Genomic DNA, 16,050 nt, shown 5'->3' on the forward strand with positions numbered 1-16,050 from the left:
TAGGGGTAGGCGGGGCATTATGGACACCCGGGGCAGAATGGACCCCCTCAATATTTTGAAATATGCGAACTTTTTTGAACTTTTAATGAATGGAGAATATAGTCCATTTGTCTAAAACGTAGTTTCAGGAAAGAAACATTCGAAATTAAAATTATACTTGATTTTACACGAAAAAGTTGCGTCCTCCGTTTTTTGTGCATGGAAATTATAATTTTCACACCATCTAAAATAAGATTCAGTGAATTATTTATTGCAGATTGATTAAAACCTGATATTTCTAGAACACATGCAAGTAGTTTTGCTGTATCTACATGCTTAACATGTTTATATTTTCTTCTTTATTATATCAAAAATCAAGTTTGGAAATATCTTCTGCTGCCGGGGCAAAATGGACACTCACCTTTTTGAAAGAAGCGGCAAGGGAAAAAATATAACCTAAATCACAAACCAACCAAATTCTTCGGTTTCAGTATATTTTCGGTTAAATGTTCGCTATAGTAGACATAGGGTGAATAGAATTGGTCAAAAAACGGCAGCAGTGGAAAATAGTTGTTCTAGGCACAGCTGTACATGCCGACAAAAACGAAGCTTTATCCAAAACAGCCTGAATTTAAATTAACTGAACAAAAATGAACTACTTTTGCGTATTATTCATCCATAATTGTTGTTTTGTAATGAAATGACTTTATAGGTGTAAATAATGTACGAAATTCGTAAAAGTCTCATGGTGTCCATATTGCCCCATGGGGGTGTCCATTCTGCCCCGTATGCTTGAAGACGGTCATGAAAAATTAATATTTTTCATAACATTTTTTGAAGTGGATAAATCATTTTTCTTCGTGAGCATTCTTATGCAATAGATGCTAAATAGACTTTAAAAGGATACATGTATCAAAAAACTAAACTTTTTTGACATCTTGCCAGGCAAAGTTGGCAAAAACCTTAGGGTGTCCATAATGCCCCGCCTACCCCTACCTCAATTTATAGGGCAAAATATGCGATTTTGGGCTTTTTTGACAGCAAGCCATTAAGCAAGGAAATATTTTTTTTAAGCAATCAAAAGGTTAATTGGTCAATTAACATCTAAATTAACGAAAAATGCTAAATATTTTGTTTTACCTAATCAAATTTGATAGTTTTAAGCGATTTATGTTAGGTACGATATTTCCCATACAAGTCACCCTCCAAAAGTTGCATGCAAGTTTTCATACTAACATAAAATGCTAAAATCTATCAAATTTGATTAGGTAAAACAAAATGTTTTGCATGAGTCGTTAATTTAGATGTTAATTGACCAATTAACCTTTTGATTGCTTAAAAAAAATATGTCCTTGCTTAATGGCATGCTGTCAAAAAAGCCCAAAATCGCATATTTTGCCCAATAAATTGAGGTATAGCTCAAAATTGTGACGCGTTAGAGCAAATCTGAGCCCGGATTCGGATTCAGCGGCCCAAAATCCTTCGGAGACACATAAGTTTGCTCTTGAGACAAAAAAATGTTGCGCTGTGCTATCTACCCTCAGGATCAACCTATAGATCCACCTTACTTTGGTGAAACTGTCCCACACGCACTGCCATTTGACCGTGGAGGCCATCTTGGCAGTCCTCCATATGCTTCTTGTGCCCCGCATTTCGAAGCACTAAGGATTTCGATAGACACCATACCAGTGCAGTGATGACGCAGAGCATATTGTGTGGCACGGTACGGTACACGCCCGCAACCCCCAAGCAGATCACCCTATAAGTTCTTTTCAGCATATCATGGTGCCACGTATCATATGGTGGCATCATATGGTGGCTTTCGATACTTAGCGCCGTGACCCACGGCGGGCCGCCATGCCATAGTTTAGTATGGACGTAGCAATACTAGCCAGAAGCGTACTGGCGTACACCGCAGAGCTATTGAACATTTTTTCCTCCCCTGTTGGGGAAATTAAGCCACTGCGTTCAATAAGTTAAACTTTTGTGGCATTGAACATCATTCGGGACAGTGCTATTCGAGGTGCCACTATAGTTGTGGAGGCTCTTTTGTAGCCGTAATCCACGTGGCTACCGAAGGTAAGATCATCGTCGATCATCACACCATAATTTTTGACGGAGCGCTTAAGAATTCGAAGTGATAGTGCAACCGCCTACACTATTCACCGTTTGCTGCTCCAACTTTCGGTTGTTCACAACCACCACCACAGTTTTGTGGTAAGCCAATTCCAGTTTCCTGGATCTCATCCACGCCTCCACCATCACCACCTTGATCGAGTGGGCAATAGTCAACTTCACTTTTTCGATCGATTTACCGTAGACTTCCAGCATTTATCGACGATCCAGCGAAGCCGACGATCTCCACCCCCGCCGGGAACTCTGCCCTCAACACCTCGTCAAACATGACATTCCATAACACCGGACCCAGGATGGAACCTTGCGGGACTCCTGAGGTTATGTAAAAGCACTTTCGACCCACCGTGCCGTGAACTAGTACTCGATTCTGGAAGTAACTTCCGAGAATCTTATACAGGTACCGGGGTATCCCCAGACCCCCAGACGCAAGAGCGCATTGGCATTATCCGGCCAGCTAGCATGCGAATTTTGTAACCGACAGGATAGTGTATACAAGGGCCCATATAGCCGAGGCGGTAAACGCACGGGTATTCAGCATGACCATGCTGAGGGTGACGGGTTCGATTCCCGGTCGGTCCAGGATCTTTTCGTAAAGGAAATTTCCTTGACTTCCTTGGGCATAGAGTATCTTCGTGCCTGCCACACGATATACACATGCAAAATGGTCATTGGCAGAGGAAGCTCTCAGTTAATAACTGTGGAAGTGCTCATAGAACACTAAGCTGAGAAGCAGGCTTTGTCCCAGTGAGGACGTTACGCTAAGAAGAGAGAGAGAGAGGATAGTGTATACGGTCGAGCTCCCCTTCCAGCAGTCGAACTGGCTGCTCGAGAGACCATTTACCATCTCGGTGTGCCTCAACATTCTATTGATGATGATCTTTTCGAGCACCTTCCCCGCCGTATCGATCAAGCATATTGGTCTATATGCCAACGGGTCTCCGGGTAGTTTCCCCGCCTTTGGCAATAGAACCAAACTTCTGAATATCACGGGAGCCCCTGCAATAGTTACTTTTGAGGACAGATTCAGAACTCCGTCCGGACCTGGGGCTTGACCTACGCTAAGGGACTTTGTTATTCCCTCATCGCCAGCTGCATTTCCAGGCTGTCCTACGAAAGAAGGTCAAGGACTCCCGATGATCCCCTCCATCATCTCTGAAGATTGCTCTGTAGAAGCCATTACACTTCTAGTCTTGACCATTACGATCCTGTAGGTATCACTCCACGGATTCGCATTGGGACTCTGACAGAGACCTTCGACCTTTTTGCTTGCCCTTATCTCGGTCTTCAGCGCGGCTTTTGTAGCGGCGAACACCACTCGTCGTTCGTTTCGCTCTCCCTCAGGCACGCCTCTGGCATGTACTTGGTATATGTATTGGTCTCGCTGTGCTGTTTGAGAGCAACCGCGAACTCGTCGGCGTCGGTTATCTCATCCAGGCTTATACAATGAAGTGTTGCCTATGCCGTCAGAGCTCTAACCCCTACAACTCACCCAGGACCTCTTGGGCTAGAGCCTTGTGTGACGTGACTTTGTTATTCTCTCTCGCTGATAATATTTGTGGAATATCTTCTGATGTTTTTTCTACTTCTATTTAACATTTACAGAGGCATTCACTGCAACATGGTCCAAATATTACTGCACGTACAAAAAGCAGAACAAAAAGTTCTCTATGCTGCAATTCAACCAAATGTCGGGCCGATCGGTAAGTTTATGCATATGTATTATCCCTCTGTTTGATATGGTATTTCAACATAACCCTTCTGCAGCAATCATCGACGGAGGTGTTAACGTTGGCATCGTGTACGCGGAGGTTGTCCGAGTTTGAGAAACGGTACTGCTTCGACTTGATCTTCGACGAGAGGCCTGCCATCACGTACACGTTTCAGGCGCTCAGCGAAGAGGACCGCAAAGCATGGCTGAATGCGATGGATGGGAAGGAACCGGTAAGATGAGTTAGATTTTTGAGTGCGGTTATAATAGATAATAAACATTTTGTATTTTAGACCTATCCAATACCATCGACGCATCACAACGAGGATGGTAACCTAGATGAAGTTGGTTTCGCTTTTGTGCGGAAATGTATAGAAGTTCTGGAACGACGGGGGCTGGAGGAAGAGGTTTGTTCTCTTTGATACTTCAAGGAGTCCTTAATCTTGTAATAATTTGGTGTGACTCTTTACTTCCACAGGGTCTGTACCGCATTGGCGGAGTGAGTACAAAGATAACGAAGTTATTGAACATGGGACTAGACAGAAAAAAGACTGAACAAGATAGATTGACGTTTTTCAATGATGAGCAAAGCTCGGATGTGTTAGAAAGTAAGACGATAGCGAGCGCACTGAAGCATTATTTAAGGAACCTTAACGAACCGTTGATGACATTTCGGTTGCACCATTCGTTCATAGCCTCGGCAAGTGAGTGCTGTATGAAATTCGGGCGTTACATAATTACTTCAAATATCGTGTTGTTTGTTTTCAGAGCAAGAAACGCGACAACAGCGGATAAACGATGTGCATACGTTGATACACAGGTTACCTAAGAGTCACCTTGAAATGTTGGACATTGTCATCAGGCATTTGAAATCGTGAGTTTCAATTTAGAAAATCTCAGAACAGTAACCTAACCTTCCCCACATTTCAGCGTTTCCCTCAAATCGGACAAGAACAAGATGTCGGTGTTCAACCTAGGCGTAGTATTCGGACCAACACTGCTGCGTGCGGCAGAGGAAACTGTTGCTGCCATATTAGATATCAAGTTCAACAACGTTGTGATAGAGATCCTGATCGAGAACTACGATAAAATCTTCAAAACGCAACCCGGGAAGAACACGGATTACCTGTAAGTGATCACTTTTGATTGTTAACGTTTCGAAAAGTTTTAAACTCAATTATTTTGATTCGTTTGCAAAGCAGTCACTTTCTGCTACGAAGGAATAGTTTTATTTTGAATTGTTCAGACGCACGAAGATATTGTTCTAAGCGGTTTTCTTTGTCGTTTGGGGAACCATTCCATATTTTGAGGTATTTCAGTTGAATAATGTTTACCCTTGTAGGAAACGCTAGATTCCCTGTGACGATTAATCACATTTTTCAAATTATTATCGGTTGGCCTATGTCTGTGGAAAACAAATCTGCAAACAAAAAAAATCTTCTTATAGACAAAATTTCATATAATCTGGGAACACTAGTACGATATCCAGAAACAACATCTTTATATATTATTCATTTTAATCATATCCAAATAATTATTGAAATCAATTTTCAGGCCACATGCCAATACGAGTCCGCCGGTGGCGATGCCCCGTTCCTACGGAGGAATCGGTGGCGGCGGTGGCGGAGGAGGCGGTGGAGGGACTTATGTGAAAGATCGCGGCTCCACCTACTCGCAGCCGGTCGTGCGGGTGGTAGCCAAATCCAATTACACCGAACCCGTTATGTCCTCTAGCCTTCAAAACATTTCCAACGGACTATCTCTGTACAGTAAAGGAACTAATCACTATCCCACCTATGAAGCGAAACCTAAGATCATCACCTCGATGAACAACTCAACGCCATTCCTGTTGCGGGACACGACCTTGTCGCCTCGCGAAATAAGTATAGACACGCGGGAGTCGACCTACCTAAAATCGGCGCCATCCACAATCACCATCAGCAGTCACAACAGTCCTCCTCCTCCCGGTCACAACCATCATATGGTGCGGCAGGACGGCGGAGGAGGAAGTAGTCAGCTATATCAGAGCGCCTACCAGAGCCATCTGCTGCACAACCGAGGGGAACCGATGTCCATGGTTCGGGGTGGCAGTGCGGGCTCGGATACCATCTACGGAACCACCACGGCCATGCACAAAATGGGTCACTCCAATCCGATGACCAGCAGCGATTCGAACCTAACGAGCACTAGGAAAGACCTGTCCATCTACGATCGGATAAATTCCACCAGCAGTTCAAACGAGTCGGTGTGTTCCTCCTCTAGTCGCGATTTAAATCACTCATACGGAGGAAGCACCCGGGTGATGCCCAGCTGGGAGTACGGTACGGGTAACGGGAGCATCGGCGTGGTCAGCAGTGCGCTCAGCAAGTTCTCCATTCGGGACGATTCTAGTCAAGGTTATATCCCGAAGAAGACGCAACGCACGAAAGGACTCACCCGCCATACCAAACTAGTGACGCCTAGGGATAATCTGTGAGTAGCGAAGGGATTTGTTGATTGGTGTTCTTTAATTAAATATTCTGGCTTTTTAGACGAGTACGGACGTTGTATGCATGCTTAGCGGAAAACGACGGAGAACTCTCATTTGAACCAAATCAAATAATTACCAATGGTAAGTTGTATCCATTTCTTACTAATCTCAAGTCCTATCAGAACGAACAACAACACGAATGTCCATCTAGCTGGCAGGACACTTTTCTTAAAATTAAAAATAAAGACCGTTAAGTGAGTGTACCAAGTGCGTACCATAGCGTACCTAACGGGATTTTGAACGTACCTGACGAATTCTTAGAAAACAGGTGTCCTGCTGGATAGATGGCGGTTTTTTCGAAAATCTCCATGAATCTTTCCAACGCTAAGGTTTTCTGCATGTACCAACTGCGTTTAGATTTACAAAAAAATGTCTTTATTTATTTATCACTTACGATTCATCACGTCACTTCAAATGTAATGATTTAGTTTTCGATTGATACATAATACTTATTGTTTTGGTTCATCTACAATTTATTTCAGTGAAACGTTCCAACGAACCCGGCTGGCTCGAGGGCACTCTCAACGGGAAGTCTGGTTTGATTCCAGAAAACTACGTAGAAGTACTAAAGTAATCCGGAACGACAGCTGTTTACCACTAAATCCACCAAATAACAAACAAACATGTGAGCCTACAATCGTCAGAATCGAATTGTTTGTTCCACACAGAAAGGTACCATATATTGTGTAGTTTATCGACTAAGTGTTAACTGTAGGAAGCGAACAGGAGAGATCGGTGAGCTGCACACTCTAAGGGATTTCACTTCGCCTTGCGCCATCCAACGGGAGAGTTCGGGCGGACCGCTGAAATCCTCCTACTTGAGCCAGTAGGGAAAATATCAGGATATCATAATCACCATCCCGGACAAATTACGAAAGATCCTTATGTATTTTTAACAAAGAATTTTTCTCACGTTTTTATTTTTGAAAAATTTACTCAAAACTGAAAAAGGAATGGCGATAAATCACTAAGACTACATACGACTTTAACAAATTGATCCATTTACATCATTCAATCACCAGATGAGGTTTAAAACTATATTCACTAATACTACAGATGAATACAAAAAAGGCTGTTATCTAAACCAGTAGCATTGGCACAATGAAGATCACAAATTTGCTAAACTTTTTATTGATTTTATCGCTGAAGTAATTTTAGAAGTAGATGGATTTCGAACAAAGCTAGCTGACTCATTGTACCGTACTTAATAGCAAATCAATGGCCGAAGTAGTGAAACGTCATGGTAGAAGCTACTGCCCAGCAGACGAATTAAACACAGGCACTAACAAAAACCGAACGCAAGTAATTCTAATAGACAACATCGAAGGACCTAGCAGCGACGAAAACGACGATGGCGAGTGATGTGTTCCGAGCGCAAAGCAGATGAGTAGCGTAAAACAAACAGGATCACAATAACAAACATAAAACACCAATATAATTGAGATAATGCAAATATCTATATTGAAAAATATAAAACAAAAGTTTATGCATGCAGCAGATGTATATCAATGGTTAAACGATAAAACATAGCACATAGCAGAGAACAACCTATTAGAACTCTATTCACCATATGGCCGTATGCATCATCAGAATTTTCAACAGCGCAACAACACCACTGTCGTGTATCATCCTGCGTGTATGCACATCGAATCGGAGGCGATTTCATTGTCAAAAAAAAAAACAACTATCTGTGCACCGTCCAAGTCTGAGGCTGCTGTTTATTTCTAATTAAATAGACTAGTTCGTCGCTTTACACATTCTCTACCGATACGTAGGCAATTTATGATACTTTTACAGTTTGGATTTTGATACATATTTTTTAACATTTTACACAAAATGTTAGCGCTTTTTGGTTTCCGTGAACATTTATCGTAAACAATTCAACTCATTATTTCAAAATAATCATGTTAGTGTTCATTATTCTGCCCCTATCCGCATAACAGTCCCATGTTTGCTGGGTTTCCTATTCACACGGGACTGTTGGGCGAATCGAGGCAGTATTGCTCTCCATACGAAATACTTTGAGTTATCAGATACTATACAGGTACCATTATTTCAAATATTTTACCGATAATATGCACATCTTTCTCGAAACGTACTAGTGGGATTTTGACGAATTATGGAACGTTTGTTTGAAAACTTATCATTCTCTTGGGTTAACCTATTGGTCGTTGAGTGTTCACTGTTAGGCAACCCACCTAAACTTTGGCTTCCGAATTTCTATTGCCATCGGCTTTTGAATACATCGACGACGGAGCTCCACGTTGAAGATCCAATAATTGTAAGGCCACCATGCACCGCGGGCACCTATGCATGAAGACCTGCATACATACCTGGTTCCACTGGCGTTATACAGAGTTCACGTTTAACTCTAACTTGCAAAGGTAGCTCTGACCTTTGTGATTCGTGCACCTATCTCGATTTTGGTGCTGCTATCGGATGCCATTTGGTTTCTAAAATAGCGGAAGCTTTCAACAATCTCCATTGCTTGCACAGCTACCGTTACAGGCAGTTATTGAGTGAGGAACGGATGTTTCGGATGGGTCCTAAATGGCGGCAAATAATACCCCGTCCAGGGGTTTGCGTTAACATCTAATGAGGGCTTCATGATCGTCAAGGTCGACGGGGTCTCCTTCTATAATAGCTGTTATGCGTCTGTATGACGCCAGAACTGACAGAGCGAAGGCCGTGGGTAATACCCGATTACTTCAATGCCTAGGCCGAGATCCTGCTAAAGACGCTGCTCAATGACGATCTGGCTCAACGGAGCGGAGTCGATCCTCTACGTTACTTTTTGTAGTCTTGGTCTAACAATGTTTTTAACTGGAGGGTAGGCGATGTCTTCACTCACAGAGACTACCTGATGGTTAACTATACTTCTTCTTCTTCTTCTTCTTCTTATTTATAGCTCTACGTCCGCACTGGGACTTGGCCTGCCTCGCTTCAACTTTGAGCTTCTTTGAGCACATCCACAGTTATTAATTGAAGGGCTTTCTTTGCCTGCCATTGCATGAATTTGTATATTGTGAGGCAAGTACAATGAGACTCTATGCCCAGGGAGTCGAGAAAATTGTCCCGACCGGAACGGGAATCGAACCCGCCGTCTTCGGGTTGACGATTCATAGCCTTAACTACTAGGCTAACTGGAGATAGTAGTTCGCTACACGTTTACGAGCTAGGCGACGGACGCAGTGAGCACGTATTGGACGAAGGGTGACTTTCCCGACTGTCAAAAAAAAAGTCACGCTCGAGACCGACATAAGCGCATGCAAACCTGTCACTTAAAAGGTGGTACACTGGTACATCGATATACAACCGTTGACTGCTCTGACAACGCTGTGATTTCGGCTCGCTTTCTCTTTCTCATACCACACCATCAGGCTTGTTGTTATCTCTTTCTACTCCCATTACATACATACATTTATTTGTTCAACATCACATTTAAGACAAGACATAATCAACAATAGTACGCCACAATACTCGGTTCGTGGTTGCCGCTCTCCATCCTCGGTCGCGCCCAATGCTCGCCAAGTCACGCTCCACCTGGTCCGCCCATCGTGCTCTCTGCGCTCCACGCCTTCTTGTACCAACCGGATCAGTAGCAAACACCAGCTTTGCAGGGTTGTTGTCTGGCATTCTTGCAACGTGCCCTGCCCACCGTATCCTTCCGGCTTTGGCCACCTTCTGGATGCTGGGTTCTCCGTAAAGTGCAGCGAGTTCGTGGTTCATCCTTCTCCGCCACACACCGTTCTCCTGCACGCCGCCGAAGATCGTCCTTAGCACGCGTCGCTTGAAAACTCCGAGTGCTTGCAGGTCCTCCTCGAGCATTGTCCATGTCTCGTGCCCGTAGAGGACCGCCGGACGTATTAGCGTTTTGTACATGGTGCATTTGGTGCGTGGGTGAATCTTTTCCGACCGCAGTTTCTTCTGGAGCCCGTAGTAGGCCCGACTTCCACTGATGATGCGCCTCCGAATTTCACGGCTCACGTTGTTGTCAGCCGTCAGTAAGGATCCGAGGTAGACGAATTCCTCCACCACCTCGAAAGTATCCCCGTCTATCGTAACATTACTACCCAGACGGATCCGGTCGTGTTCGGTTCCGCCTACCAGCATGTACTTTGTTTTTGAGGCATTCACCACCAGTCCGACTGTCCGATCACGGACACTGGACGGAGGGATGGCCGGCTCTTCCCACCGAAGAGGGCCGCAGGAGCAAAGCTGCAGACGATAGCTCGACGACTTGGAATAACTCTTAAGTGGTTAGCCTTGTAAAAGGCTGATGGTTTCGGCTGTCCAAGTAAGAAGAGTCGTTTCACTTTAACGATGTTTATTTGATCACTATTTTACAAAGACTGATTGCTCTTCGAGCAAATGCGATCACTTATATATCCCACCCCAGCATACCCAAAACACACCATCCACCAATCAGCGCGAGCCTCGCTCGCATTGGTTGATGCCCAGAATAGAACATGTTGTGGCATGTTCTTGGCGTCTCTTCTCCACGTATGATGCAGGAATGTTCTCGAATCGTGTGCTGTTGGTGACAGCGTCGACGCAGGGATGAAATGAAGTATACAGGGACTTCGCTTCGAGAGCGAACACCGACCTTTGCTGCTTCGCGTTTCAGGCGGGTGTGCAGCTCTGCCACCTTTCCAAATGTTCTGGCAATAATGTCCACGTCGTCCGCAAAGCACACAAATTGACCGGATTTTGTAAAAATCGTTCCCCGGCTGTTGAGACCGGCTCGTCGCATCACACCTTCCAGAGCGATATTGAAGAGTAGGCATGAGAGTCCATCACCTTGTCGCAGTCCACGGCGAGATTCGAATGAACTGGATAGTTCACCCGAAACCCTTACGCAGTTTTGCACACCGTCCATCGTTGCTTTAATCAGTCTAGTCTGCTTCCCAGGAAAGCCGTTTTCGTCCATGATTCTCCATAGCTCTGCGCGGTCGATACTGTCGTATGCCACCTTGAAGTCGATGAACAGGTGATGCGTTGGGACCTGGTATTCACGGCATTTCTGGAGGATTTGCCGTACGGTGAAGATCTGGTCCGTTGTCGATCGGCCGTCGATGAAGCCGGCTTGATAACTTCCCACGAACTCATTAGTTTTAGGTGACAGACGACGGAAGATGATCTGGGATAGCACTTTGTAGGCAGCATTCAAAATAGTGATCGCCCTGAAGTTCTCACATTCCAAATGGTTGCCTTTCTTGTGAATGGGGCACGCTTCCAGAATCTCATATTGCATTATGGTTAGGACTTATCTTTACAACAAATAGTGTAGATGGTCTCTCAAGTAACCAGTTCGGCTTTCGGAAGGGGAGCTCGATCGTAGACGCTATCTTGTCGGCTACTAAAACTGCCGAGATAGCTCTCCAGTGTAAGGGCACCGTTATAGTAACGCGTGAGAGTGGGAGTGCTCGTGTGCGAAGTCGCAAAGAAAAATATCAACAACAGTAAATCCACGCAAATCCTTTGGACGCGCACTCCTACTCTCACTTTGACGCGGTACTATGGCAGCGCAGTAAGAGACGGGGAACACGCTGTTGTGCAGAAATGACCCTCGATGTAAGGAATGCGTTCAATAATAGCCAGAGCGCCCATCGGTCGAAGTGTACCCGAGTACAAATGTGGATCGAAATGGATTGCATAAACTCAGAAGTTTCGCAAGGTTCCATGCTTGGTCCCAGGCCCGGATTAAGGATTGTGGAGGCCCGGGGCCCGAGCGGATGTGGAGGCCCCTCGGAGAGATGACCAAAAATGTTTTTCCTTATTTTCGAACAGTACTTAAGCAATATGAAAAATAAAGTTAATGTTAGCAACCAAAAAATGTTTTTGTGGGGGCCCCTAAAATGTGGGGGCTCGGGGCCCGGGCCCCCCTGGCCCCCCCTTAGATCCGGCCCTGCTTGGTCCGGTGCAGGGGGAGCGACACTAGTTTTGCCAAGCCAAAAAACCTCAAAAAAGCTGAAAAAGCGCAAAAAAGTCGCTAAAACCCGCAAAAGTTTTGCGGTTTTCTTCGACTTTTTTTCGGCTTTTTTTTGGGGTTTCGGCTTGGTAAAACTAGTGTCGCTCCCCCCGGTCAGGTGTTATGAAATGATTAAGTATGCTGGCTTCGTTGGAGGTCTAGGGTGAATCGATCAAGGAGTAGAGCTGACTGCTGCCCACTCGATCGCGGTTGTGGAGGAATAGATGAGCTCCAGGAATTCGGAATTGACTCACTGCGCAAAACTGAGGTGGTTGTTGTGAACAACCAGAAGTTGGAGCAGCATGCGGTGATTAGGGCATGTCATGCGATCGCCTTATCACTACGAAGCGTTCCATCAAATACTTGGGAGCGATGATCGACGATGAACTTACCTTTGGTGGCCACGTTGATTACGTCTACAGAGATTTTCACAGCTACACCAGATTCTTTTTGGCTATAACATGGTCAATTTTTGCGTTATTTTTCGTACACAGATAGTACTAATAGTAGTACTAGAATCATTCGGCGCCAGTAGTGTTTTACGTCGGCTGGGTCTAGGAACTAAGCCTTAATAATCCGACACCCAGGGAGACCGCCACCACACCTGGGACCCTACATATCGAACCCATCAACACATGGGCCGGGACCTATGGCTTTACCTCCTATCCGAGGGAAGGCGTGATCACGGATTTTATGTCTCAGAAACGAAGTCAATAATTAGTATTCTGTCGTGTCTGGAAGATTACCGTAATCCGGGGTCAAATTGATCACTTTAAAACAACTTTTGCGGATAATATTAGTGGAATTAAAAATATTACCAAAAGAATTTCTGTAAAATCAGTACCCAGTGGATCTCCATGGAACAACGTGACAGAATTTTGTTCAACAAATTTAAACTTTAAGTTAAATAACTCCAAATATCAAAAAATTGCAAATGCCACTTTGGGGCGAAATTGATCAGTATATAATTAAGCATCGGTTGGAAAGGAAAATTTCCTTCTCCGCTTAATTTTGCTCTTCTAAAACCGAATAACGCGTTTAAAATCTTACAACTAGTGAATTTAATACTTTAAATGCAACATTAAATTTTGAAATTTCCTTTTAAACGCCTAAAGGTAGAGAATTTCATTTGAAATAAGTTATTTCTGTCACAATAAATGACTATTTCAACATAAAATGTACTTTTTTTTTTAACTATTTCATGTTCTTATTAGCTACATAACTTTGCAACCAAGGCTCCACAAAAATGTTAAAACAGAGAATTCACGGGAAGTCCTATTAGCAATCGATTGTATAATAGCTATGGTTTCAGCTAAATGAGTAATATATTGCAAATCCCTAAAAAAATAAGGCAAAAATAACATTTTTCTAACAAAATAAAATTCTACACTCATCTCTAGACATCTACGAACCAGATAACGTAAAAAAATTAAGATCATTACGACGCTTAAGAGTTCATAGTATGGAATTACAATGTAGTACCCGAATGATCAATTTCACCCCGCTGATCAATTTGACCCCGGTTTACGGTACCGAATACGTTATGATGTTATATTACAATTACAATGATTAAAATAAAAAGTATGCAGAGCAATAAAACGCTACATTTTTATCCGCTGAAATTGAGCACCATAAGTTAAAATTCGCCTATTTAAACAAAAGCCTTAGTTTGTTCGTCGCCTGAAAGAACTGATCACTAACACAAACAACCAGACGCAAACTGCACTGTCGCCACCTAGACTTTCATCGTAGAACTACACTAACGAGTAACACTCGCCAAAAAAAAAAACACAAAATCTAAGGTACATTTCTGAATAAGTGTAATATATGTACATTCATTCTAACTAAATGGAAAGCTGTTAAAATAGAAACGCGGAAAGTGTCGTCCACGGTAGGATTGTAGCATCCCGCCCACGAACACGACATCCCTCATTAACTCCCTGCCAAATGCATTCCATACAAGTCCAGCGCCGTGTTCATTTGTGGTGTGCTTAATCCTCTCTGGACGACTATTTGGAAAATGGGAAACCAATATAGGAGAGGGCGCAAAATATGTGGAAAACAATGACACCAGAAGAAATAAACTTCTAGCATTAAGATTAGTGTTGTAAGTGTATAAAAGAAAACAAATTAAGAACAAAAGATTTAGAAGATGAACCTCTGCAACCACAGCGGCTAATTGACACTAACGAACTACTGCAAAACCAAAACCGTTACTGAGATCTTTATCGAGAGGGTATTTTTTCCTACAAGCTTTTCGATTTATTTTTAAAAAGGTGTGTTTGATTACCAACCTAATTGAATTGGAATTTAGAATTTTGTATAACATGTTCACATAACTTAGGAAGTATCGCTGTAACTATGTCCTTGGTATTAAGGAGATAAGACAAAATTCTTTTCCATTATGAGTTGCCATATAACGTACAAACGAAATTCATTTCAAATGAACTAAAAATTGGGTCTTGTTCTTCATTTTACGAGGTCCGTTGAAACTTATACCTTTCAACTTCAATTCTGTCACATTCGACTCGGTTTCGGCTATACTCAAAAACATTCCGTAATTTTTAAAATCTACCCTTCCTTTAGTAAGATTATTTCAAACACAAAGAAAGTATTCTAATCTTAGTCTCCTCTCACCATTCACTGGGAATAAACCTGTGATAGAGTCACAAAAGCTATTGGAGAAACACATTGGTCCTAGTTAAACCATTCTTTTACGAACTTGTTTTAATTTCTTCGCGATTTCCTTGTTCCTCCATCAGTTTTACCATCAGTTTAGTAAAAATTGTACATATTAAGTTGTATTAGGTTAGGCTCGTTATGATTATCCTTATTGTTGAGTTTTAGCAACTTTTGAAGCACATTTTATTAACAACCGTAAACCGGACACACTACCTATAAATACAGCAATGACCCCTGAACTGAAACGGTCAGGCCAACCAACAAACTTTCAGTAGCCAAGTATTATGAGAAGACGGAGAGTACACTTTGGGCAACTAGATCCACGTTGCTTTTACTGGTTTGGTTATACTTTTAAGCACTTCACTGAAAAGCCAATCAATTTTGTAAATAACGGTCTAGGATTTAACCACACGTGTATAAAATATATTGTTATTTAATTTTATGCTTTTTGAAGAAGTCATTTGTGAAATCTTTAACAACTAAACAAAACACAGAGAATACATTGCAAGATGTGTATGTATTATTTTATTTATACAAATATCTCGATGAATGATTCCTCGGTATGTGAAAGTACAGTCAAAGAAAAAATAAAACCTTAAATCTGCAAATAACCTATGCGTTTATCTACTGTCGCCGTGTGATGTATCACCTGAAAAGCATTTTCTTCTAATTCTCTTGGCATCAAACGTTTAGTCCAATCGGGCTGAACACTTATTTATTTTCGCTGATCAATCAAAACAAAATGATGCTACACGGACAGAAAAGCGTTCACATGGATACTAAAGTAACGCTTGTTGAATTTACACATTAAAATACTTTTGAAATTATGGAAATTCTTATAGGATTTCAAACAGATTTGCTAATATAAAATTCATGTGAAATTCTGTTTGATCTAACAATCCAGTCAGTGTTTTATGGCGACAATTCTAGAAATTAATATATTTCTACTTTGTTTCTAAGTCAATTTAACTGACCATAACCTCGGTGTTGGAGAGGAATGTTAAAACCACAATATAGTTTATTGCATTGCAAACTGGACTGCGA

General features: G+C 42.6%; 1 protein-coding gene across 5 annotated transcripts in view; it reads left to right on the forward strand.

Moving 5' to 3' along the window:
• LOC109397769 (rho GTPase-activating protein Graf) overlaps positions 1-15,617 on the forward strand; it is a 178,426-nt gene extending 162,809 nt beyond the window's left edge. For all 5 annotated transcript variants that reach the window (XM_029878110.2, XM_029878112.2, XM_029878111.2 and 2 more), the window contains 9 exons: positions 3,718-3,815; positions 3,880-4,056; positions 4,117-4,230; positions 4,302-4,527; positions 4,592-4,697; positions 4,754-4,951; positions 5,378-6,295; positions 6,355-6,434; positions 6,836-15,617. In XM_029878110.2, the coding sequence (XP_029733970.1) occupies positions 3,718-3,815; positions 3,880-4,056; positions 4,117-4,230; positions 4,302-4,527; positions 4,592-4,697; positions 4,754-4,951; positions 5,378-6,295; positions 6,355-6,434; positions 6,836-6,927 (2,009 nt within the window). In that variant the 3' untranslated portion in view covers positions 6,928-15,617. The remainder of the gene's footprint in view (positions 1-3,717; positions 3,816-3,879; positions 4,057-4,116; positions 4,231-4,301; positions 4,528-4,591; positions 4,698-4,753; positions 4,952-5,377; positions 6,296-6,354; positions 6,435-6,835) is intronic.
• Positions 15,618-16,050: the final 433 nt, after the last annotated feature.

This window comes from Aedes albopictus, chromosome 3, assembly GCF_035046485.1.
Source record: "Aedes albopictus strain Foshan chromosome 3, AalbF5, whole genome shotgun sequence".
Lineage (NCBI taxonomy): Eukaryota > Metazoa > Arthropoda > Insecta > Diptera > Culicidae > Aedes > Aedes albopictus.